This window comes from Castanea sativa, chromosome 10 (genome assembly GCF_040712315.1).
Source record: "Castanea sativa cultivar Marrone di Chiusa Pesio chromosome 10, ASM4071231v1".
In the NCBI taxonomy this organism is placed as follows: Eukaryota; Viridiplantae; Streptophyta; class Magnoliopsida; order Fagales; family Fagaceae; genus Castanea; species Castanea sativa.
In genome coordinates this window covers 36,969,751-36,993,630 of record NC_134022.1, presented here as the reverse complement: position 1 = coordinate 36,993,630, position 23,880 = coordinate 36,969,751, and the positions used below count along the sequence as shown (strand labels likewise).

General features: G+C 34.6%; 2 protein-coding genes across 2 annotated transcripts; one reads left to right on the top strand and one right to left on the bottom strand.

The window, feature by feature from the left end:
- Positions 1 to 1,491: 1,491 nt before the first annotated feature.
- LOC142612704 (glutamyl-tRNA reductase 1, chloroplastic) lies at positions 1,492 to 5,745 on the top strand. Its single transcript, XM_075784844.1, has 3 exons — positions 1,492 to 2,045; positions 3,467 to 3,708; positions 4,185 to 5,745. Exons 1-3 carry the CDS (start codon positions 1,799 to 1,801, stop codon positions 5,310 to 5,312), a joined length of 1,617 nt encoding a protein of 538 aa, XP_075640959.1. The 5' UTR covers positions 1,492 to 1,798; the 3' UTR covers positions 5,313 to 5,745.
- A 7,997-nt stretch (positions 5,746 to 13,742) lies between these two features.
- On the bottom strand, positions 13,743 to 17,188 carry LOC142613534 (E3 ubiquitin-protein ligase WAV3). Its single transcript, XM_075785918.1, has 2 exons — positions 16,359 to 17,188; positions 13,743 to 16,183 (listed from the first exon to the last, which is right to left on the bottom strand). Exons 1-2 carry the CDS (start codon positions 16,734 to 16,736, stop codon positions 14,222 to 14,224), a joined length of 2,340 nt encoding a protein of 779 aa, XP_075642033.1. The 5' UTR covers positions 16,737 to 17,188; the 3' UTR covers positions 13,743 to 14,221.
- Positions 17,189 to 23,880: the final 6,692 nt, after the last annotated feature.

Below are 23,880 nucleotides of genomic sequence, written 5' to 3'. Positions count from 1 at the left end.
AAATGGCTGTGACTTTATTGCGTTGGCACCTCTCATGACCACTGAATTGTGCTTTGTCTTGATCTCTTTTAAGTAATCTAATAGATGTCAATCATCAGAGGACTTAGTTAAGATTGTAAAAACGATTTATTTAGTGTCAAATTTTGCATAATTTAAAAAGGGCATCCAGACAAGATAGAAGAATCAAAGGAACATTGATAGTTTGATACTCCTTTTTGATTTTAGCTGTAGTTCACGTCGTTATCGGGCTCTTTGTCCGCATTTTACACTTACCTAAAAATCTAATACCTCATTTTTTTTTTTTTTTTTTTCAATTCGAAATTGTATAGAAGTAATGGTACATTCCTTTATAGGCATTTATATAAAATATCATATATATATATATATATATACACACATACATATAAATAAATTTGACTTTTAATAGTTGTATATAATTGCGCCAAGTGAATCAAGTGAATATCTTTTCTCCACGACAAGTATCTATACTCTTATTGATTAAACTATATTATTTTGATTATATATTATAAATTTATATAGTAATATAGTAAAATTTAGTTACCACATACTATGGTTGAGTCTTAAGCCAAGTGTCTCAATATATGCAGGTATTACATATAATAAAATTAATGATTTTTTTTTCTTTGTCATGTAACTCATTAAGATAGTTAATTTAGTTTAGATAAAAATTTATTAAAATTTCAAAGGATCAACTAATTATTAGTATAGTTTGGATTATTTATAAATAACTTTGAATTAAGCACGAACATAATACCATTTTCAAAAATAATTTGCTTCTTGTAAAGTGATGGAAATGGTTTTCACTAATTATAAAATATGCATATGATTCATTTTTGATAAATGTTTAGCTTGAACATGTATAATGTTATCTTACTCTAACTTACTATATGATAATTTAAAAGATCATATATGTGTAATTTTAGTTACATAACATTTTAATACACCTAAATAATTTTATAGTAATAATTTGTCATGTAAAGCTTTGTCCTTCATTTTTAACCCCATACCAATGTGAAATCCGTATAATTGTTTTCTGTTAAGAGCTGGTGGGGTTCTCTATTTTCCCAAGTCCTTAACCACTTTATAAAAATAGTTTTTATTTTCTGAGAGGATTTTAATCTATAACATTTGCTCTTAAATAACCTTTTATCATCAAACTAAGATATCAATCAATTTTTGGTATAAACAGTGATTAAACTCCATATTAATTTTTGATATAAGCGATGATTGAATTTCAAATCTCTTATTTAACTAACAAAAATTTTACCTGAGCTAATTACATATTACTGTCCTACCCAATTTTTTATTTTATTATTTCCATGAAATGGGGCCCAAATAAGATGAAGGAGAGGCTGTCATTGAGAGAGAGAGAGAGAGAGAGAAATGAGTGTGGATAAAACGTGCATTCCATCCGCCAATCAGAACTCAGAGAAATCACAAACTCCCTACCCATTACCCAAATCCCATTCCACTCTCAATTCACTTTGTTCCTTCATTTAGTCCCAGAGCGAGAGCACACTCACCACACGACACGTCACACCACTCCACTCACTCAGGGTCAATTTTTTTAGTACCCACCAAAACAAATCCAAACCAAACACCTTCTTTTTTTTTTTTTCCTCATAAAAAAAACTAAAATCAAACTCACCTCCTTTCCTATATTTCAACGAACTAGTTAAAACCATTTTTCTTATACGTTGAAACTCATTAACACCCCCCATTATCAAAACCTTAATCAATCTCTCTGGAAATCTAGGGTTAGGGTTTGGCTAACTCGATGGCAGTCTCGACGAGCTTTGCTGGTGCGAAATTGGAGGCTCTGTTCCTCAAATCTTCGTCTTCCTCATCCTCGTCGAGAGCCTCGCTTTCTTCTCAGGTGCCTCAGATTTCTGGGAAGCCAATTCGGAGCAGGAAAACCCTGATTCAGAGAGGTGCTGTGAGGTGCGAGGTTGCTGCCTCCGATGTTTCGCTTCAGACCGATAAGCTCTCCGCTCTTGAACAGCTCAAAACCTCTGCTGCTGACAGTAATGCCTCCATTTCTCTCTCTCTCTCTCTCTCTCATGTGGCTTATTTTCTGTTGCTGTGGTGAATGCATTTCTATATTTTATTTTGGGTGTTTTGAGGGTGAATTTGAGTAAATGTATTTTCTTTGATTAAAGAAATCTGTGATTCTTTTGACAAAGCTTGGTTTTTAGTGTTCCACTAATATTGTTTGCTTTGGATTATTGGGACTTAATTATCAGTAGCATGCCTACTTTACTTATAATTATGAGTCCATTTGGTTAAGCAATTTGCAATAGCTTATACAAACACACTCTATGTAGGGAAATTGATGATTTTTTTTTTTTTTTTAATTTTTATAAATTAAGAAACCTAAGGAATATTACAGATACAATCGCTATGACATGCCCGAAATTGTTTCGTGAGAGGCGAATGAGCCTTGACCCAATTCACACTCTTAACAAGTGTGGGTTTCCAATTAAAAGAAGAAAAAAAGGTTTTGTGAGAGATTGTGTGGTTTTTTATATCGACATTCGTATGAATATGGTTATTGAGGTTTTTTTATATAAAAAAAAAAATTATTATATGAACTTTAGCTCTTTGAAGTATTAAGAAAAGACCTTGGCTAGATTCTTGTACACTCTCCTCTTTGCTCTTAGTCTAGAATGTCCACAATTATCACCTTAATTTACAGACTACAAAGCCTCTAGACAAAACTTAAAGTTTGTGAGTAGATTGGTATAATTGGTTTTTAGTGCATTTCAGATGTTTCTTTGTTGCTATCACAAAAGTAGAAAGACTACCACTTCCTTATATAATGTTTTGTTCTTTTCAAATGCTCACGCATTTTTTGTTGATTGCATGGTGACTTTTGGCAATGTAAAGTTGTGTTATTAATTGTTTAAACTATGGGTTTTTATTTTCTTGACAGTGTTATGTAAATTCATTGATAATGTTCTTCTCTATCCTTCTGAGTTCCTGATAACTTTAACAATCTAATATAAGATATGTTCAAATAATATTTTCAGATTTAAGCTTAAAGTGGGTGGGTTTCCTGTGATGACTTCCAAAATATGCGATAATATTCACTAAAGATAGATCCCAATTGATAGATTTGTGATTTTAACTGTTAGATTTCAGGTGTCATTTATTTATTTTTTAAAAAAATGTTAGATTTCAGTTATCAGGATTATCATAAGACACCCAACTGGGCCAATACCTGAGTTAATCACCAGATAAAGTTTAATGTAAGATCTCTTTCCAAACAACTAATAGGGATATGGGTGCTTAACTCTTAATGCTCAAATCGTAATATACCAAAGCAACGTTGATCATTTTTTTCATTTAATGGTTTATTGAGAGTTTTGCAATTCTTTTAGTAATATTCATTGTAATGTTTTTCGCACTATATTTTTACTGAAATGTTCAGAGTAATGTGTTTCAGGATATACAAAAGAAAGGAGTAGCATTGTGGTCATTGGGCTTAGTGTTCACACTACCCCTGTTGAAATGCGTGAAAAACTTGCCATTCCAGAAGCAGAATGGCCTCGAGCTATTGGGGAGCTGTGCAGTTTAAATCATATTGAAGAAGCTGCTGTTCTTAGCACCTGCAATAGAATGGAAATATATGTTGTAGCTCTTTCTCAGCATCGTGGTGTCAAAGAAGTGACCGAATGGATGTCAAAGGTGCTCTCTTTCTCTTGATCAATACTATGATTTGTTTTTAGGTGCCACTAAAATTGTTCAGTTTACAGAATTTTGTTCAACTTACTAAAGAAAACAGAATATCCTTGAGTGATAGTGACACATGAAATGGTTTGGTCATGTTAAGAACTGTTCCATGAAAGACATGTGGTGCAGATGCTTTCTGAGTGAGATCTGTTGGCCTTTTGCCCTTTTGAACGAGTTATTTTATCCATTTTGTCCCAGGGGATTTTGTTGTCCCATGACTTACATCTTATATGGTTGCACTTTTTATTTTTTCTGCTCCATTTCCACCAATGCTTTACTCTTTAACCATATAGTCTATGCTATTTTCCTCCACCCATACCTGGGTAAACATATTGTTTGCTAAGTTGCATGCTTAGCAGTAATGCGTCTGATTATCACATTTTTATGAATCTTATTATAGTAGTTTATTGTTCTTTGCTTCTCGTTGGCAGACAAGCGGAATCCCTGTTTCAGAACTTTGTGAGCATCGCTTTTTGCTTTACAATAAAGATGCTACACAGCATATTTTTGAAGTATCTGCTGGTCTCGACTCTCTTGTCCTTGGAGAAGGTCAAATTCTTGCACAGGTTAAACAAGTTGTCAAAGTTGGGCAAGGAGTTGTGGGCTTTGGGAGGAACATTAGTGGGCTGTTCAAGCATGCAATCACTGTGGGAAAGCGTGTTAGGACTGAGACTAACATTGCTGCTGGAGCAGTTTCTGTTAGCTCTGCTGCTGTCGAGCTGGCCTTAATGAAGCTGCCTGAATCCTCAAATGCTACTGCTAAAATGTTGGTAATTGGAGCAGGCAAGATGGGGAAACTTGTGATCAAACACTTGGCTGCAAAAGGTTGCACAAAGATGGTTGTTGTAAATAGAACCGAGGAGAGAGTTGCAGCCATCCGTGAAGAGTTGAAGGGTGTTGAGATAATATATAAACCCCTCACAGAAATGCTAACATGTGCTGCTGAATCAGATGTCGTGTTCACCAGCACAGCATCGGAAACCCCACTATTTTTGAAAGAGCATGTTAAGGACCTTCCCCCTGTTAGTCCCGAAGTTGGGGGTTTGAGGCTCTTCGTTGATATCTCTGTACCCCGGAATGTGGGCTCATGTGTCACAGATATTGAAACTGCGCAAGTTTACAATGTTGATGACCTTAAGGAGGTAGTGGCTGCTAATAAAGAGGATCGCCTTCAGAAAGCAATGGAAGCACAAGCAATTATTGCTGAGGAATCAAAACAATTTGAAGCATGGAGGGATTCATTGGAGACTGTTCCTACCATTAAGAAATTGAGGGCTTATGCGGAAAGAATCAGAGCCGCGGAGCTAGAAAAATGCTTGTCAAAGATGGGTGATGATATTTCAAAGAAAACAAAGAGAGCTGTGGAGGATCTTAGCAAGGGTATAGTGAACAGGCTCCTTCATGGTCCAATGCAGCATCTGAGATGTGATGGGAGTGACAGCCGGACCCTGAGTGAGACCCTTGAGAATATGCATGCTCTTAATAGAATGTTCAGCCTCGAGACGGAGATATCTGTGTTAGAACAGAAACTTCGAGCCAAGGTGGAAAACCAGAAGTAAGCTCCTTTGTCGAATTTCATTCAAGCCACATCTTTTATTTCCTCAAATTTGAATAAGGGGAAAATTTCCTCACCTTGTCATTGTGAGTGTTGGCACTGTTGTGATCTTCAATTGGATAAGGCAAACAGCGTTAGCCCCTGTGGGGGGACTTCTTTCAGTTCATTCATTGGTGTAACACTTCGGCCAAACTCTTGTTTGGTGTTACTTCATATTTCTCAGCCTAATCTGTAGAGGCCACTCGGCTATGTAGGATACAAATTGAGGAATAATAAGGCGGTTAGTCTACGTATCAATTGATTGTCCCTAGAGTTTATTGGTCTGTATCTGGGATATGGTTAATCCTTGTAATTAATATACTGATTATTTCAATATGTAGATGAACTTGTATTTAATCCTTGATGGGTTTCCATGCTGAATGTGATTACTTTTGTCATATGTATTATTATATACATCCAGCTTTTGAAAATATAGATCTTGTGATAACTTGGCTGGATATGAGTTTTCCAGCAGTGTGGAAGTTGCGAAGCTTTGATTCTTCTATACGTGCTGTTAAGCTCTAACTCAAATGGTACCTAAACGGTTCATCCACTTCAAAAAACGAAGTGGAGGGTCAGATCATAGGATCATCATCTAGGGATGGCAACTTTTCTCCGCCCCGCTTGACCTGCCTCTCCCCGTTTTACCCCGTGCAGGTTTTCCCTGCCCTACAAAGGTGATGGGATGGGGATAGGGCGAGATTTTAGACCCGTACCACGGGGCGGGGCGGGAATGGGTTTACACTTTTTAGACCCGCACCGCCTCATCCCGTGTTAATAAAGATTAAGTTGTAATTTTTTCATACTCTAAAATCCTACTATTTAAACAAAAATATCATCAGCTTATTTTATTCTACCTAACGTGGTTCTACCTCTCTTTTCTCTCAAGCAAGGTTGGAAATAAGGTACCAATTTTAACTTATTCTTTTTTGTATTTTCATTCATGATTCATATGTCTTTCTCAACTTACTTTTCATCATTAATATAATATGAGATTTTTGTGTCATATTATGAGATTTTTGTTGTGACATTGTCTTGTTAAATATTTAGATAATATTATTTAGTTTTTGCTAAAAATTAGTTTGATTTGATAGGATAAATTTATTTATAATTTCAAGTATATTTTTAATATTGAAACATGTCATTTTATTTGAAAAAAATGGTAATAGTTATAGGAAAAATTAACAAGAAATAAAGTTTTACGGTGTAGGGTGGGGTTTCGCTGGTCTTCGCAGGGCGGGGATGGGGCAAGAAATTTTTCCCGTCATGCGCGGCGGGGCAGGGTGGGGACAGGGCAAGAAAAATCTATATGGGGCAGGGGCAAAGATCCCATCCTTTGGCCTCGCCTCGCCCCATTGCCATCCCTATCATCATCTCACCCTGCATTCATTTTTTTTTTTTTTGAAAGGGATCATTTCTATTCCTTCCTCTCTTCACTTTTTGGACCCTAATTTGTCAAAAATCCGATCTTTATAAACGTGAATGTTGCAAAAAGGTAAATCAACTACATCAACTTGTCTTCTTTAATCGGATTCACAAGCACGTGATATGACATTTGATTATAAGATTGGATAATGTTCCTAATACAGGATTACTAAGGGACTCTGTAAAAGGGAGTTATGCTGAACCAAGCCTATCTTGGAATGGAACTTGAGCTTCCTTATATAGACTGATGGGAGCTTAAGATCCTCTGGAAATTGCTGAAATTCCGGAGAGTAATTTGCTATTACTGAGAGTGAAAACTTTTTCCACCGAAAACAAATGAGAATCTGGAAAGAGCAGCGAAGCTACGACACTATTCATATTTTATCATTTTGTGCCAGCTAGTACATAAGAAGACCTACCTCTTTTGCTGGGGTGTTGGAATGATCTTTGGGATTGTGTGGGGCCAAAGGGATCATCAACTTTGTATGGGTTATTGCCCTCAGTGTTGGGGATACTAAGACAGAACAAAAACTGGGCACCCCATGCACAATGGATGAGTACCCCACTTCTCAAAATGAAGTCTAAAATTTAATTTAGTCCCTAAATTTTACTTCACTTGTCATGTTAGTCTGGCACTTTGTCAAAATAAGTCAATAAGGTCATTTTGTTCAACTATGCTAGCAAACGAATTCTTTTATATATATTTAAAAAAAAAAAAACTCAACAAACAACTAAATCTATTAAATGGCGTAGCTTATGAATAATTTTAGTTAAACAGTGCTGTCTAATAACATATTTGAATAAAAGAACTAAATTGACTCATATTTACTAAGTGAAATACTTATTTGATAGAAATTAAACTTGAAGGATTATTTGATAAGGTAAATTAAGAACTCACTTATTTTATGGGTTTCAGTTAGCTTAATTGGTAAAATCTTGAAACTCTAAAAAAAAAAAAAAAAAAAAACTCATTCTAATTAATGCGGGACTTCAAGGAAAACAGGAGAATTTATGAATTTAGTCCATACCCATGGCCATGATAAGACAACAAAAGGAATGGCGCTTTCGAACAAAGGCAAAGCCCACCATTTTCGGCTCCATTTTCGCACAGGGAGAGGTCCCAATATCTTGAAAAATGGTCAACGTTGAAGGCAAAACCCAACATTCCGCACCATCTTCGCAATGTACAAGACCCCTTGGACTAGCTGGGCCTTAAGTCTCTAACCAGAACCAATGAAATCGCCCAAAATGTGTACATGGATTTTGACGAGACATTACAAGAGACTCTCTCTCTCTCTACCGTGGAATCTCTGGTTTTTAAGCCTAATCTGTACATGGATTGAGACGAGACATTACAACAGACATTCAATTGTCATTTGCTAAGACTCTAAGACTAACTATTACATATATCCATATCCAGAGTACAGTATCACTTCTTTCTCTCATATTCACAGTAGATTAAAAGGAGAGAAGGGAATACCGTCAGTCCGTCACTGTGCTCCTCTGACAAAAAATTCTTAATAATTTTCCTTTGCCAATTTGCCAATGATGGCTCCTTTACAACCATGAAATATTTTGTCCCTGCATCTTACAAGAACAAACAAAACTATATGTAGGTTAAATTTGAGAGTTGAGACGTCCCTTCTGTTGGGTTGTTTGTACGAGTAAGGACAGAAATCCCTCTGCTCTACACACTGTTATCGACTCTACTCTATCTTTTAGTTTGTACTATCTTTTAGTCTTGAAAGTGTCCTGTAACAAGTCAAATTTCCATGGTAAAACAAATATTCAATCCCCATAAAATGGTCCAGCTAGCTCTCCCAGTGAATCCAAAAAGTTTGAGTAAATGTTCTTGCAATTAGAATGTTAGGGCACACTTTTCACTATGTTATAGAATCTAGTTTATCTTCATTCGAATGTGAATAGTATTAATCGAAACTGTAGCACCAATTTTTCCTTTCGTTTTTACATGTGATGCAATACTTAGCACACTCAATCATTTACATGTGAATTATTTCATCAATTTAACTAGACACTGATACAATATAATGCCTTCTATTTTTAACTGCACGTAATTGTTTTTTCACACTCGTTAATATATTGACACATAATGTTCATGTTCAAAATTTCGAGCACGATATTCATTTTTTAAAATTATTTTTATCAATATTAGCATTTAAAACGCGTAGACTAGATAAACAAGTTACAATAAGATGTGTAAGAGAATCAATGCCTTTCTCTAGTCCTTGAATTTGACAGTCTCACCACATGACCATAAGAGGTGTAAGAGTTAACAGAAACACACGAATGAGCCTTTTCATTTCCTGATTAGCAAAAGTAAAGAAAAGAAGAGGCAAAAAAAAAAAAAAAAAAAGTTTTAAGCAACTTTTAATAACTTTTGACAATTTTTTTTTATATCTTTTTCGATAAATTTTTTGATAATTTTTTTTGACAAATGTTAACCAGCATAAGTTGTGGTGTTGGTTAAGAATTTACTTTTCATACAAAAAGCTGTAAAAAGTTATGGGTTTTAGTTAGCTCAGCTGGTAAAGTCTCTGATGATTATATAAGAGATCTGGAATTCAATTTCCGCCTACACTAAAAACTGATTAGTGTCTTGGTCTGATAATAAAGAATTATTATCAGGAGTGAACGCTATTGATTAAAACTTTTTCTTAAAAAAAAAACCTATAAAAAGTTATAAAAAGATGTAAAAAATAGTATAATGCTGCAGAAAATTACAAAAGAGGACAAAAAAAAAAACTATATATAAATAATAAAGAAGCTATTGTTAACGGGCACGGAAAGGTGCCCAATACAACCCATTTTTTTTAAAGTGGGACACAAAAAGGAAATGTTAGCAAGCTCGGTGGTTATTAACATTTTCCAAAAAAAAAAAAGAGTAGAACAATTTTTCTCACTTCATTCAAGCAGTCGGATTGTTCACAAATGTACGTACGTGTGACTGGTTATCCCATCCCCACATGTAGAGAAAACTCTTAAGCGTGCTTTATTATTGTGTACAATGAGAGCACAAAAATGGTCCCGGCTTCATCACAAGAGTTTTTATATACATTTGTGCCAGTATGTTTGATCTCTTGTCACCATATTGGACCACACAGATCGATCACTGTTTGCATTTCAGCTCAGAGAGAGAAAGAGAGAGAGAGAGAGAGAGAGAGAGAGAGAGAGAGTTTTAACAGTACAAAAGAAAATGCTAAAAGAAATTGGCTGATTGAATGCAGGGCCAAGTGCCAAGGACAGCAAGGGCATCAGATCATATAGATGCCGAAAGATTGGTTTGGAGTCTATGGTCAAGTTGGTATTACTGGGATCCACTGTGACAAAAAGCTAGAGATGCTTTATATATGTACTTGGAAATTTTCATCACTTAGAGATGCCAGCGACATTGTGACACTCTCCTATTGATTAGGCCCAGTAAACAGTAAACACGTACAACGGGTTTTTACTCTTCATGCAACACATGATTTTGTTTGTGAGAACTGAGAACCATATATGTGTAAATGTAATGCCTATATTACTGAATAGGCAGCAGAATTGGCACTATTTTGAAGTTATTTTATAATTTAGCTTCCTCTTTTTTCTTCTTCTTTTTTCCTCTCAAAATCTTGTTTCAGAAACACAATTGCAATACTTAAAAAAAAAACACAATTTGTGTGAAATCTTATTTTGTAAACATAATATTAACACTTGATTTTTTTTTAAGTCTAGATTCCAAATAATTTTAAAGTGTGCCCATTTAAATAATAACTATTAAAATAATATTACTGTGTAAATGTTGACTTGAATAACCTGATTTAATATTCAGCCAAGCAAACAAAATAAAAATAAAAATCATGCAAGCTTCAATAAAAGTATACTCATTCCGTCATTTGGTAGGCCAAAGTGTCAAAAAGAAAAACCCAATGTGATAGATCAAGAATTAAGAGGAAAATAGAAAGCAATAAAATATTTTTAGCAAAATAAAATTAAGATCCATGAAGATGGAGTACTTAGTAATTGGGAAAAGGATGCTTGCTTTCCCTGGATACGATCTTGAATTGATTAGAGAGTGGTCCCTAATTGTTCATGATACCTAGCCATTGCAAAATTTTGGTGCTTACTAATAAGTATAAACTAGGCTGGTAACTCAGGTACTAAAACCAGTTCAATTAAGGACAACTCATAGGTTTGACCACAGCACGAGGGTCACTTAATTAAGCATACCAGATATGATAAAAACATGAAGTCTCTGATAAGTGCATCAGTAAATATAATAATACAGTTTAAATATTTGTAGTCCAGACAATTTGGAGTTAGGACACAATGAATTAATTGATAAAAATAATAATAATAATAATAAAGCTACAGAAAAGCCCGCCCCAGTAGAGGAACAACAAGGCAACCAACACCAAATCGCATGATGATTAAAAATAATAATAGAGAAGAAAGATATCATAGTCAGTTTGACATAGTTTTTTTGTTTTAGTCTTTTAATTTATAAGAAATGCTAACGGATGTTCTTAGGGCAATAATTAATAATTCATTTAAAGAAAATTTTTATGGAAAAAAAATAATTATTATTTTGACAGCTTTTTTCATTTCCCATAAAAGTGTTGCCATAACTTTCCTAAAATTGATTGTTAATCATTACCCTAAGTGCACCCATTAATATGACCCTTAATTTATTTACTTTTGTAAAAAAAAAAAAAAACTAAAACCTTATTTTATTTCAAAGTGTAACAATATTTTAATCAATTTTCAACAAAAAGTAAAATAAAATAGTGTCAAACTCACTAGCACAGAAATATACGTTCTTAATTATATATATATATATATATAAATATAATTAAAAAAAATATTAAGGCTAGGTAATTTTTCACGACAACTTTTTAATTAATTTACCTTTAAGACCAAGTGAAAAGCTATATAATTTCTTGGTACATTTTACTTTGATTTTTCAATGCGGCTACGTAAATGTTATTGAATGTAATCTCAATTATTTTGTTTTTGTTTTTTATACTTGATATAGGAAAAAAGAAATCTTTAAGGTGTAAGGGACTAGCACTACAAAGTTAGAGAATAAACAAGAATATGAACTTTAAAATTTATTAAACCTTTGCGCAAGTGTGGAGTCTAATACTAATGCATTGAACATCCCATTTACTTTTCTTTTTTTTTAACAGATTTGTTAAAATTACACAATTTACCACAACCATTATCATGACTTACAAAAATAGTCAATACTTAAGACTTACAAAAATAGTTAACAGTAAGAGCATTCACATTGGGTATTATAAATGGTATATGTAGGGAAATTTTAGCATCAAAACATAAAACAACCACATTACCCAGTCTTGTACTTGTAAAAAGTGTTACAATAGTGCTATGATGGACTTCTACATAAACAAGTTACTGTTAATCCATTTCAAACTTAATTTTTTTTTATTGGGTAGTATATATTATTTAATTGAGAGAGAGATTGGATTATATTATTTTATTATGTAATATATATTATTTTAATGAGTTGAGTAGAAAATTAAAAGTTAGGATGTTGGGTGTGTTGTGAAATGGTATGGTATAATTGATAAAATAACTTTTGAGATAATAAAATAGACTAGTATGAAGATTGTGGATGTGAATACTCCAACTATTTCAGGTGGCTGCCCCTCGATACAATTGGTTGAAGTTAAACTCAAATGGTTCGCCTATGGGAAACCCTAGGCTAGCGGGAGGAGGTGGGCTGATTCGTAACGAGATAGGGGAGTGGGTGAAAGGCTACGCAAGAGCTATTGACTGTGCTACCAGCGTTGCAACAGAGCTGTGGGCGTTAAGAGATGGCATTCGGCTTTGTATCTACCTCAAAGTTCCAGCGCTTGTGATTGAACTTGATGCAAAATTGGTTGTTGAACTCTTGAAGAAAGATGTGGAAAACCAAATGGTATTAGTGTCTTGGTTGTTGACTGCAAAGAAGGGCTGAAGGAGATTCCTATGGTCCGTATTCAACACTGTTACAGAAAGGCGAACAAATGTGCTGATGCGTTAGCACGTAGGGGGAAGCAGGATTTTACTATTTTCATTGATCCTCCATTTGATGTAGTTTTTCTTTTAAATTTAGATTCTACTGGATACTTGTTATTTCCGTGATGTAGCCTCTGATTTAGAGGTCTTTGAGTTCTGTTAATGCAAATCCTTTTCACCAAAAAAAAAAGAATACTCTAACTATTGAAAAATCATTTTCATATACCAATCATTTACAAAAATGGACGATTGTTAGTAATAGAAAATCATTTTTATATATTTACCACTTTTATTTTTTCATTACATGAATTAAATGAGAGTAAAAGTAATGGCAAAAGTTGTGACCCGTTCCTCTCACAAAAGTTTTAAAAAACTAGATGCCCTTTAAATGATGACTCAAAATAGGGTCCACTTTTTGTTCCATGAGAGTGCCAATTCAATTGGGAGGAAGAAAGATGGGTAAAGGAGACACATCATTTTGTGTGGCGAGGGTCTACTCTAATGAGGCTCTTCGAAGTTCTCAAATTCTAACAAAAGATGTCACGTTAAAGAGATTAAATAGAATAACACAAAAGAGGAAATGATTTGGTCATCATTCAACTCATACCTACTCCATTCTGTTCTACACTTTTTCCAAATTTTAGTAAACAAATCCTAACTCGCCATGCTTCTCCCTTCTCATAAAAAAAAAAAAAAAAAACTCACCACGCTTCTCCCTACTACTATACTCCTAACTACACCACGCACCTATCAAAACACAAGTACTTGATAACTGAATCAAATTTTAAAGCTCGGTAAGAGGTTTTTAAAAACATTTTTTTAAGTTCTATGAGAATATATATAAGTAAAAATACGTATTATATCGTTTAAATAACAATTTTTGTTATTTAAACACCGTTATTAAACAGCACCTTAACTCATTACATACAAAATAAAGTGAAAGCAAAGAAACCATCCAACAGTCATTTTTTTCAATTTTCATTCACGCACAGCAACAACAACGACAACAACTCCATTACATTACAATTAGAGTTACGCTAGCTAGCATTTTGTACTTTTTTCTTTTTTTAAACCTTTGTTGTTCATCATGAAATTCCCTGCGAAAGTACCAAACTGGAGTCTCTCAAAAAAAGAGATATCATGTGGGATTAATATAAAAAAAAAGCACAAGACAAAAAGACAAGCTCTAAAACAAGCCACCCTATCTGATCCAAAATCCAATCAATTACTATCTCTGATCTCATCAGAAAGGGCCGCGCCGTCTGCTACCAACTTGTCCCTCGTTTTCATTTCATATCATCCATCCCCCAAAAACCAATGCAACCCTATTTTCTCTCTCTCTCTCTTTCTTTCTTTTTTTTCTTTTTTTTTTTTTCTAATAAACATTGTTTTTTCATATATTTATTTATTTCCCAAAAGTCAGAATTATTAAAATCTAGCATTTTCAAAGCCGTGCAAATCACTGACTCGATTCATCGACTTCTTCATAATAGCTACCTTAGCCAACTTCTCAGCCGCTCTCCAAGCCGATGTCGGCGTAAGTGGCTCACCATTCTCATCAACGAATCCACCACCACCTCCACCCATCACATCCCTCTCGTGCCCTCTCCTCCGTTGGATCATCATCACTTGCTGCTGCTGCTGCTCCAGCTGATTCTGTCTCCTCCAATGCAAATCCGCCAGCTCAGCTTCCAATCCCCGAACATATTCCTCAGCTGAACTCGAACTCGAACTCGACTGCACTAACAAAGCTCGAGCCGAAGCGAGCAAGTGGTGAGCACTAGACAGCTCGTTGTGCTCGATTAACCGCCTCGATTCGGCTATGGCTCGAGTGGTCACGAACAAGTTCCTCAACCGTTCGATCTTAGGAGCCGAGGATGGAACGGTGTGGGGGCGAGGTACTAGGAGAGCTTGTTCTTTCCCATACACAACTTCTTGAGTAACAGGATCCTTGTAAAGGCATCGAACAGAGATCACGTGGTGGGACCCAAATGCCGACGTGGGAACCTTAACCTCCACGAGCAATTCCCTCTCTTCCTCGGCGTACAAGTCACCGAGCCGCACCGACCCAGAGCCGTGCACTGTGGGCCGTCCGTTGCATGAATAAATAGCCGAAATCTCAGCCGTTGATGGAGGAAACCCAAGCTGAACCCTTAAATCCTGAGCCACCACACTCAGTAACCCACCGACGCATTTGGCGAACGCATCCTCAGCTGGCTCGTGGCTGTACCCACCGTTCTCACCAAACCCAAAAGAATGAACAGGGATCTCAATGTGAGAGAATCGAGTGGCTGACACGTGGCTTGAACCCTGCCGTTGATTAGCTTTGCTGGAATTGGCTCGCTCATCTTGACCGTCCGATAAGAGCATGATACTCGCGACTGGGTTTCTCTCCCTCCTATCTTCCAACACCTTAGTAGCTTTTCTCAAGGCATCACCTACGCTAGTGCCTTGACCACACACGAGCCGGTCAACGATGCGCCGAGCCGCGCGCTGACCTTGGACCGTCATTCTTCTGAGAGGCAACAATCTTTTGGTAACGGCAGAGAATGCCACAATAGAGAGCCGATCGGCTGAGCCGAGTGAGGAAATGACCAAACGCATAGCGCGCTTCAGCATGTACAGCTTGGCACCAGTCATGCTTCCACTCACATCAAGCACTGTCACCAAGTCAATCGGAGCACGGTGTGTGGGGTCAAGGAGCGCGGAAGACGCCGTGTTGCGCGCCGGAGGAGGCGGAGCTTTAATCCTCAGGGCCACCACGTAGGTCTCGTGGGTCTTACACGTTGATACTACTGCTGATTCGGGTAATAATCTAACCCGAACCGCGTTCCTCGAAGAATCTCTGGGATCGTCTGAGTATTTGGTTGAAGAAGAAGAAGAGTTTGGATTGACGAAGAAGCCTTGAAACTCTTCGACGTCGTCGTTTTCTTCGTCTTCTTCAACATTCTCGTCTGCCTCTGGGATTGGAATAATCCTTGAACCAGTTGTGGGAGATAGAAGTGGCTCATCGTCATTGTAGGATCTCAAATCGGACTGCTTTGGTTGGTGTTGGTGTTGGTGTTGGTGTTGTCTAGGAGATGATTCTATGATTGTTTTGTCTTCAATCTTGGGTTTGATGATGTCAACGTTGTTAGTGTGTCTGTAGTCACTGTCCACGGCAGCGACGACGACGTCGTTTTGGTCGGGAAATTGCGAGCCGAGATTCTTGTGAATAGCGAGCAAAGGTACGTCTTTCCAGTTAGCGTTGCAAACTGGGCAAACCAGTTTGCCATGTTTGCGTACGTGTGCTGCTATGCACGGGAAATGAAATGCGTGACCACATTCCGCTGTGTAAATGGCCGTGCCCTGACCTGTCTTCACGCTATTCAAACAAATTCCACAGCTACTCTGTAATACGAAATAAAAAAAAAAAACAGTAAGAGTACAATTCTTAATGATTTAGATTTGCTATTGATTGGAGAGAAAGTTATAGCTCAGTTGATTATATTTTTTGGTATTTTCAACAGAAACGTTCAGGACTCAAATCTCTAAGTATTCAAAACATGAAAAATAAGGTACTTACTCTGAATTTGAAACTGTTCTTGAAGAGGGACAACTTGAGAGGAGAACGAGGAGAAGTCTGGTTTGAGGCAAGTAGTGTTCTTGGGCTCTTGGAGGTCCTGGGAGTGCTGGTATTGCATTGAAGTCCGGGACTTTCATTGACAATTTGTGCTTGAGCTGCCTCTGATGTGGTCCGGCAACGAAGGCTTGGGCTTGACACTGGCTGAGACTGTAAACGAGGTGTGGAAGGGTTGCTACTGCCAGAGAAAAATCCCAACCTGGTACAGCTTCTTGGGCTTGGACTGGAACTAGGGCTTCTCTGTTGCTTGTCAGAGATTGAAGAAGAATCTGAGTCTCGAGGGATTGTAGTGCAAAAGGCTCTTCTCCAACCAGTACCCATTTCCCAGAGACTTAAAAAAAAAAAGCAGAAATCTAGTAGATACTTTTTTGTGTTTCTTTTACTCTTTTCTCTCTATCTCTCCACCTTTGTTTATCTTTTCCAGAGACGAAGTTGTGAGTGAAAAAGAAGTTTTGTTTTGATCGATCTGATGCTGGCACGGAAGACAAAAAGGCAGGATCCTATTTTGCGAGAAGATCATAGGGATTAAATGAAACCAAAACTATGTGACAAAAAAAAAATAAATAAAGTAGTGAGATTAAGAGAGAGGCAGAGAGAAAAACCCAGAACCAAAAACCAGACCTTTCACTCTCTTTTTCTTTGTGCACACACTGTTTCTTTTATCCTTTGGTTCTCAGTCTTCTATAATAAGCCCCTAAAAATGATCTGTGCAACAAAAAAGGCTAGAGAAGTTGAGATCTTATCTACCATCTATATTTCTTTCTGTGAGATACGGAGGAAATGCTTTTTCTCTTGCGTTCAATATTTATATTCATTGGAAAATGTAAATTAGGAATTTACAGCGAAACCGGCACGTGTCCATTGATTTTTTGGTAACCAGTCAACGTTTTTACCTTCTTTAGAGTAATCAGATTACGGTCACGGACCTGGAACCTGGTGACTGTGCCTTATATGATCAATGGTCGTAATGAATTTCTTCAAAAATTTCTTCCCCGGGCGCGTGAATGTAACTCTATCTAAATTCTTCTAGTCAGTGAATCGTGGTTTACACTCTCCACTCCCTGAATGGTTCAGTCTAGAGTGGAGAGACAAAAATATACTGTGCAGTATAAAGTACTTGGATTCATTTATTGAGGCATCATTAGCCGTTGATTAGGTGGGTACTGTGTGGTGATGATGATGATAAATCCTAAACACATGCAAATTCACGTGAACTGTGTGGTACAAAAAGTGGGGGCCAATATATTGAAGCACAAATTGTACGGTGTGCACAGGTTAAACGAGCATCCAAATTTTCATGCACTAAGCAAAATTGAGCAGTGTAGGAACCTAGGATTTCAGGCATGCTAGTGTGTTAAATTTTTGCAGTAAAAAATTGGGTGTCAGATTCCAGCTTTGCATATCTTGGAGTGTTAATTACCGTATCAGCGTGGAAAAGTAAAGGACATTAATATGGCAATTAGAGGTCCAGAATATCAGAGACTGAGGGGCTCAGACACCCACATGACCCGTCCCCTCTAGGGCTGTGTCAGTGGTTCGGAGACCACTATGCACAGGCCCTCTATGTACTACCCCCATATCATGTCCATTTCAAGTTATCATACATTAACTGTGCAATATTTTTGGAATGAAAAATCATGGGTCTCATGAAATATATGTCTCAATGATATATGGGTCTCACTTGTGAGACAATCTTGTACAATATTTACTTCTTTGTAACCCATATTAGAGGTTAGCTAAATGAAGAGCCAAAAAATGATGAACTTTTTTATGGAAATATATGCCTTTAAAGCATTTCTTAATAAGTATGGAATGGTGGGCATCCATGACAGTTAATTTGTACCCACAGCTTATGTGTGACAAAGGCAACATAAACGCATAGGTTGTGCTCGTCTGGCAATATACAAATAGCCAAGTTGTTTATCAAAAGAAAAAGATAAAAACAAAACAAAATTTGGCTCTAAACATAGACTTTAAACTTTTTTTTTTAAAGAGAGTTTCAACTTATAGCGTCCGCTCCTAATGATAGCTCTTTTATCATCAGACCAAGACACCAATCAGTTTTTGGTGTAGGCGGAGATTGAACTCTAAGTCTCTTATACAACCATCAGAGACTTTACCAGTTGAGCTAACTGGAACCCACTAGACTCTAAACATTAATATAAAAATAACATTATTGTACATGACTTGTTTGCCATCTTTCTATTAGAGGTTGGAGATTAAGAGTCAAGACTCCAAACATGTTTGGAGCCAAATTAAAAAATAATAATAATTCGCCAAGTTGTTTAGCAAAAAAAAAAAAAAAAACATAATTAGCTAAGTCTTTTATTTATTTACTAAAAAAAAAAAATTGGCTGGTGAGGCATCTACTTAAGCACACATTAAATGGTGACTCACCTGCCTATTATATTATTAATATTTATTTGTTTAGAGTACAATTCGAATAGCAGTGTAATAATACACAATCAGCATACATTTCCAATTACATTAGTTGGTGTATTTAAATGGAGAGTATCAATTTAAACTCCGAATGTTTTCATTTTAAACACTAATTAGTATTATTGAAAAATTAAATGTTTTAATAGTATTGGTTTATGTAAATAATATTGTTGGAAAAATTTTATTAGAAAAGAAAAAGTATTTTTTTAATCTAGTTAACAAGTGTCGTAATGACATTTGTCAATAGTCCAATTTTATAAAAAATTTAATACAATTTTTATAGAAAATATATAAAGTTGTCCAAAAAATCAATTACTTTTTTCCCATGAAAAATATTTCCTAAACAAATGCCCTTAGGGCATTTGTGTAACTTTTATTTTTACAGCATTTTATATTTCTCATAAAATAATATCAAAATTTTCTTAAAATAGTTTATTAACAAATGTCATGCTTCACTCCACTTGTTTCGATAGAAAATTTTGTGTTAAGATAGTTTTCTGTGTTTTCCAACATTTGGTAGCAGACTAGCCGAAAAAAAAATGGGTCGAAGAAAAACTATTTTTGGTCAACAGAAAAGGTATAAATGACTTAATTTTAGAGATTTTTTTCCACTTTTTTTTTTTAAAAAAAAACAACTCTATCTCACAGCAACATAAAATAAGGAAATTTATGAGATTTTTTTTCAACTCATTTAAAGTTGCTACCAAGTATAGGAAAATGAGATAGTTTTATAGAAAATATTTTGACTTGTTTCAATGGAAAACTTTATGTTAAAATAGTATTTTATATTTTCTAGTATTTGTTAGCATTACAAACAATGGGTCAAAGAAAACTATCTTCGGTCAACTGAAAATGTATATATGACTTATTTTTAGAAATTTGTTTCCACAATTTTTTTTTAATTTTTAAAAAACAACTCTATCTCACAGTAACCTAAATAAGAAAAGTTAAGAGATATTGTTCAACTCATTCAAAATTGCTACCAAACATAGAAAAATGAGAGAGTTTGATAGAAAATATTTCTTGAAAATTCTGTTATTTTCTAGAAAAATTACTCCCAAAGCAAATAGAGCTTAAATAATATATATATATATATTATAAGATATAAAACTCCATTCTCGATACTTGAATCTCACCTCTTGTCTCCCACCCCACAAGAATACAATTCTTGTGGAGTAACCATTACGCCAAAAGTAGGTGGTGGTCAAAGTGTAAATAATATTAGTTATTTGTAGTTATAATCTAGAGATCATTATTACAAGCTTTATTTATTTATTAGTAATTAGTAAGATAGGGTACTAGAATTTGTAAGGGGTTCGGTAAATCTTGTGCAAATTTCTGGACATGAGGTCTAGCTGAGGAGTAATTCTTTGGTGTTCTTGAAGGATGAAGAATAATGTTTCATTCTCTCACGTCAAAGCGAGATTCATTCATTAAATTTATGATGAGATCTAACATAAATAAAAAAAATAAAAAAAAAGAGTACCATTTTTTTTGTACTCTAAGAATAACTAAAAATTTTTCCTACTAAAAATTAAGTGGCCAACTCAATTATTGAAAATCCAAATCAAAGCTTTCATAGTAAACCATGAGAGTTTTATGGCCTATTTGATAGGTTAATTTAAGTAATGTTATTTAGATATTTTTAATATATATAAAAAAAAAGTATATTAAAATATGTATAGAATTATTTAAAATATCAAAATATTTATTAGAACTAACTAACTAAACAGGAGTAAAAGCATGAACTTAGCAACCCAATGCAACAAGAGGAATGGAGAGGTTCACACGGCTATGGTACCTTCCCGAAAAAGAGAATCACAGTGTGCATATGATTTTGACAGCAAACAAAGATCGAGGCGTTGAGTGAGTACTGTGACATCAACAGTCAATAATTCCGACACTCACGTGGGTCCCTGTTTTAGGTCTCTGATTCTAACGCCGTTAGCCTATCTCCCATGCATGCTGACGTTTTTTTTTTATAAATTATTTTAGGAACAGCCACTGCCGAACTGGGTTTGTCAAATGTCAACTCCTTCCGGGAATAAAGTATGAGCAAAAATCTTACCCTAATCATTATTTAATTACTAGCTCCCTTGTTTTTTAATTTTAAAGTTAGGCAGAGTAAAGCCACTTTAACTTGTTTTTCTATGCACTTTACTTGGTTTTCTTCTAGAGGAAGGTCAAAAATTTCTGGATAGAGCGACTTTGATTTTGTTCCTTTGGGGGATGTGCTAGTAGAAGAAGAAGAAGAAGAAGCCTACTACAAAGCTAGGTTTACTGCTGTTTCACCAATTTATTATAATGCTTATGCTTTGGAAGACAACACTCAATCCCTTAAAAAAGACTCACGGGAAGGAACGAGTTTTTATGTAAATTGAAATTGGCCAAACAACTGGTCTTTCACTCTTTCTCCATATTTCTCACTTTTGGGCTCATAACAGTCCTGTCTGTCCATATAATAATATAAACTCGAATTTTCATTCGAAAATGCACGTATTAAGAAAATTTAGTGATTGCATTTTATTATATTTAGGACATTAAGTACATCTCAACACAAGGACCGAAAACACATAAGTGTAATTCTGTAATGCTTAAGTCAGTGTTCACAATATATATTCTGAGTTTCCAAATAAGTTCCACGGTTGATGTCATGGGACATGGGCCATGATTATCGTTTAATTATGGGCGATCTGTGAGAGCATGCATATCATTTGCTTGCAAGTCTTGTCAGTTGCTTTGGGGATTAAGCTCACGTGCTTTAATTTGGGGGTTGATTTTCGCCTCATTAAAGTGAGTCTGTTCATCAATGGTGACTTTGGATGAAGATACTTGAAGATTCCTTGATCTTAAATGGAATATCATTTTTACAAGGGAAGAAAAAATAAACCCAATTTTGTTTTCCCATTAAGCTTTAAGATAATTGTTTGGCTAGCTAAGTGTTCATGGTATCAACAATATATGTTACTCGATTAGCATTGTATTGTAACTCTCTACAAATGAATATAAGAAACATTGAAAATTGGTATCTTTAAGTGTTCATGATATTGATATATACAATTAATCACTAATAGGATTGTGACTCTCTAGAAATGAATATAAGCAACCTTAAACTTACAGAAATTATAAAAGAGTACTTACTTTAGTGTCATTCTATTCTATGCTATCAACAATGCTTTTGAAGAATTAGATACCCATTGTAGAGCACTGTTTAGAGAAAATTATATGAAGTTTCTATATATGATATGGGATATTATTTTCTCTCTAAACTTACCAAAAGAAAGATGATATTTAAAATAAAGAAACATAAGTCATCATGTGACACGATAGAACCTATAATTTAATTTGACATAAATATTATCTTTATTTAATCCAATCACTTGTAATATGACAAAAATATAATACCAAAATAATGTAGAGTTGTATTATGACAATGTGACCATCATCTGTTAAGAGAGAGAGAGGTAACCAAATATGGACTACTTTCTAAAATAAAGAATAAAATTCAGTAGGTATGAAGTATATATATCTTATTTTGGATTGTTATAGAAGTGTAAGATTATAATTCAGAAACAAAAAATAATGTAGAATTGTACTGTAAGATTAAAATTATGGAGCCTTCTCCATTTGGGGCTTTTAAGCAATTGTTTAAATGACCAAAATTAAGAGTCCATCCTGAAAATTGGATTTAACTCTTTTCTTCTAAAATAGTTTGCATAATGATCCTCATAAAGGAAAACGTTCAACCTCAGCCAGTGATTTGTTTGATTCATCTAAATCCAAAAAATACAAGTGATTTATTTCCCCTCATAGTTCAATTATATGTTTAAAATTTTGGATGTTGAAAATGAAATGACTACCAATTAGATGTAAATTCGTAATCTCATGACTTATCTAAGATTGTGCGTGCTAACGTAAGTTATAGAAAACTAATTAATGTATGAATGTATAAGAATCAAGGTTTATCTTTATATGCATATATAAAGACATTTTTTATACTTTATTATATTAAAAGGTTTTTTTTTTTTTTTAAAGAATTATTATGTTGAAAGGTTGTTATTGGAATTGTATCACTTTTACAAAAATTTATTATTTTCGCATATTTATTATACTTCATATATAATTGATAAAAAATTTGTAAAAAAAAAATTATGAAGCTTTTGTGTCACAAAATTTATTTGTCATTTATTTCCCAGTGTACACTGGGAAATAAATGACAAATAAATTTGGTGCTAACATTCCACTTGTGATACAATTCCAATAACAACCTTTCAAGACAATTCCACTTGTTATCAAACATTACGTGGACCTACCACCACGTCGTTTAGTCAAAACGTGTTGACTAAGGAAAAAAAAAATCTCCTAACCTTAAAATAATAAATAAATAAAAATAAAAATAATAATAATAAAGAGGTTTAAAGGGTGGGTTAAGCACACGTTGAAAAATGAGTGAGAGTTAAAGAGATTTAAAGTCTGTATTATGTATCCAAGAGTTAGGCCATTTTGAATATACACCACTATAAATTTTTAAAAAAAACTTTCTCTATTAAGAATACTTAATATTTTAAAAATAATAATAATAATAATAAATATAAACAGTTTGAATATAAATATTTATTTTTAATAAGATTATCCCAAAAGTTAGTCAACAATTACTGCATGGGCGCAAGGGTTCATGAGAAAATCTTTTCGTTAATGTTTAGTGGAAGCTTTTATAAAATTTTAATGTCTTATTGGATTTGAAATTCAAAGTAGATGAGCTTCTTAAATAGTTCAAAAAAAAATTACTCATTTTATATTTTAATGATACCATAAATTTATATATTAAAAAAAATGTAAAGAGAAATCAATATTGTAAGTGCACAATTTGTACCCAATCCAATCACTAGATGGACCCAGGCCCAAAGAGTCTTATACAATGAAATTTGTAGAGTATGGGTTTGAAATCTAGGTTAAGGGATATTGGAGAGTTGATAAACAGGCTAGAATGCCGCAATCTATGCAAATAATAGATGGATATGACAAA

Bases quoted from the DNA above. Each gene is read 5' to 3' on its own strand.
- LOC142612704 (XM_075784844.1), top strand. From the start codon at position 1,799: ATGGCAGTCTCGACGAGCTTTGCTGGTGCGAAATTGGAGGCTCTGTTC. The intron at 2,046-3,466 runs GTAATGCCTCCA...AATGTGTTTCAG, and splicing joins CAAAACCTCTGCTGCTGACA to GATATACAAAAGAAAGGAGT. The intron at 3,709-4,184 runs GTGCTCTCTTTC...TCTCGTTGGCAG, and splicing joins TGACCGAATGGATGTCAAAG to ACAAGCGGAATCCCTGTTTC.
- LOC142613534 (XM_075785918.1), bottom strand. From the start codon at position 16,736: ATGGGTACTGGTTGGAGAAGAGCCTTTTGCACTACAATCCCTCGAGAC. The intron at 16,184-16,358 runs GTAAGTACCTTA...TTCGTATTACAG, and splicing joins AGAACAGTTTCAAATTCAGA to AGTAGCTGTGGAATTTGTTT.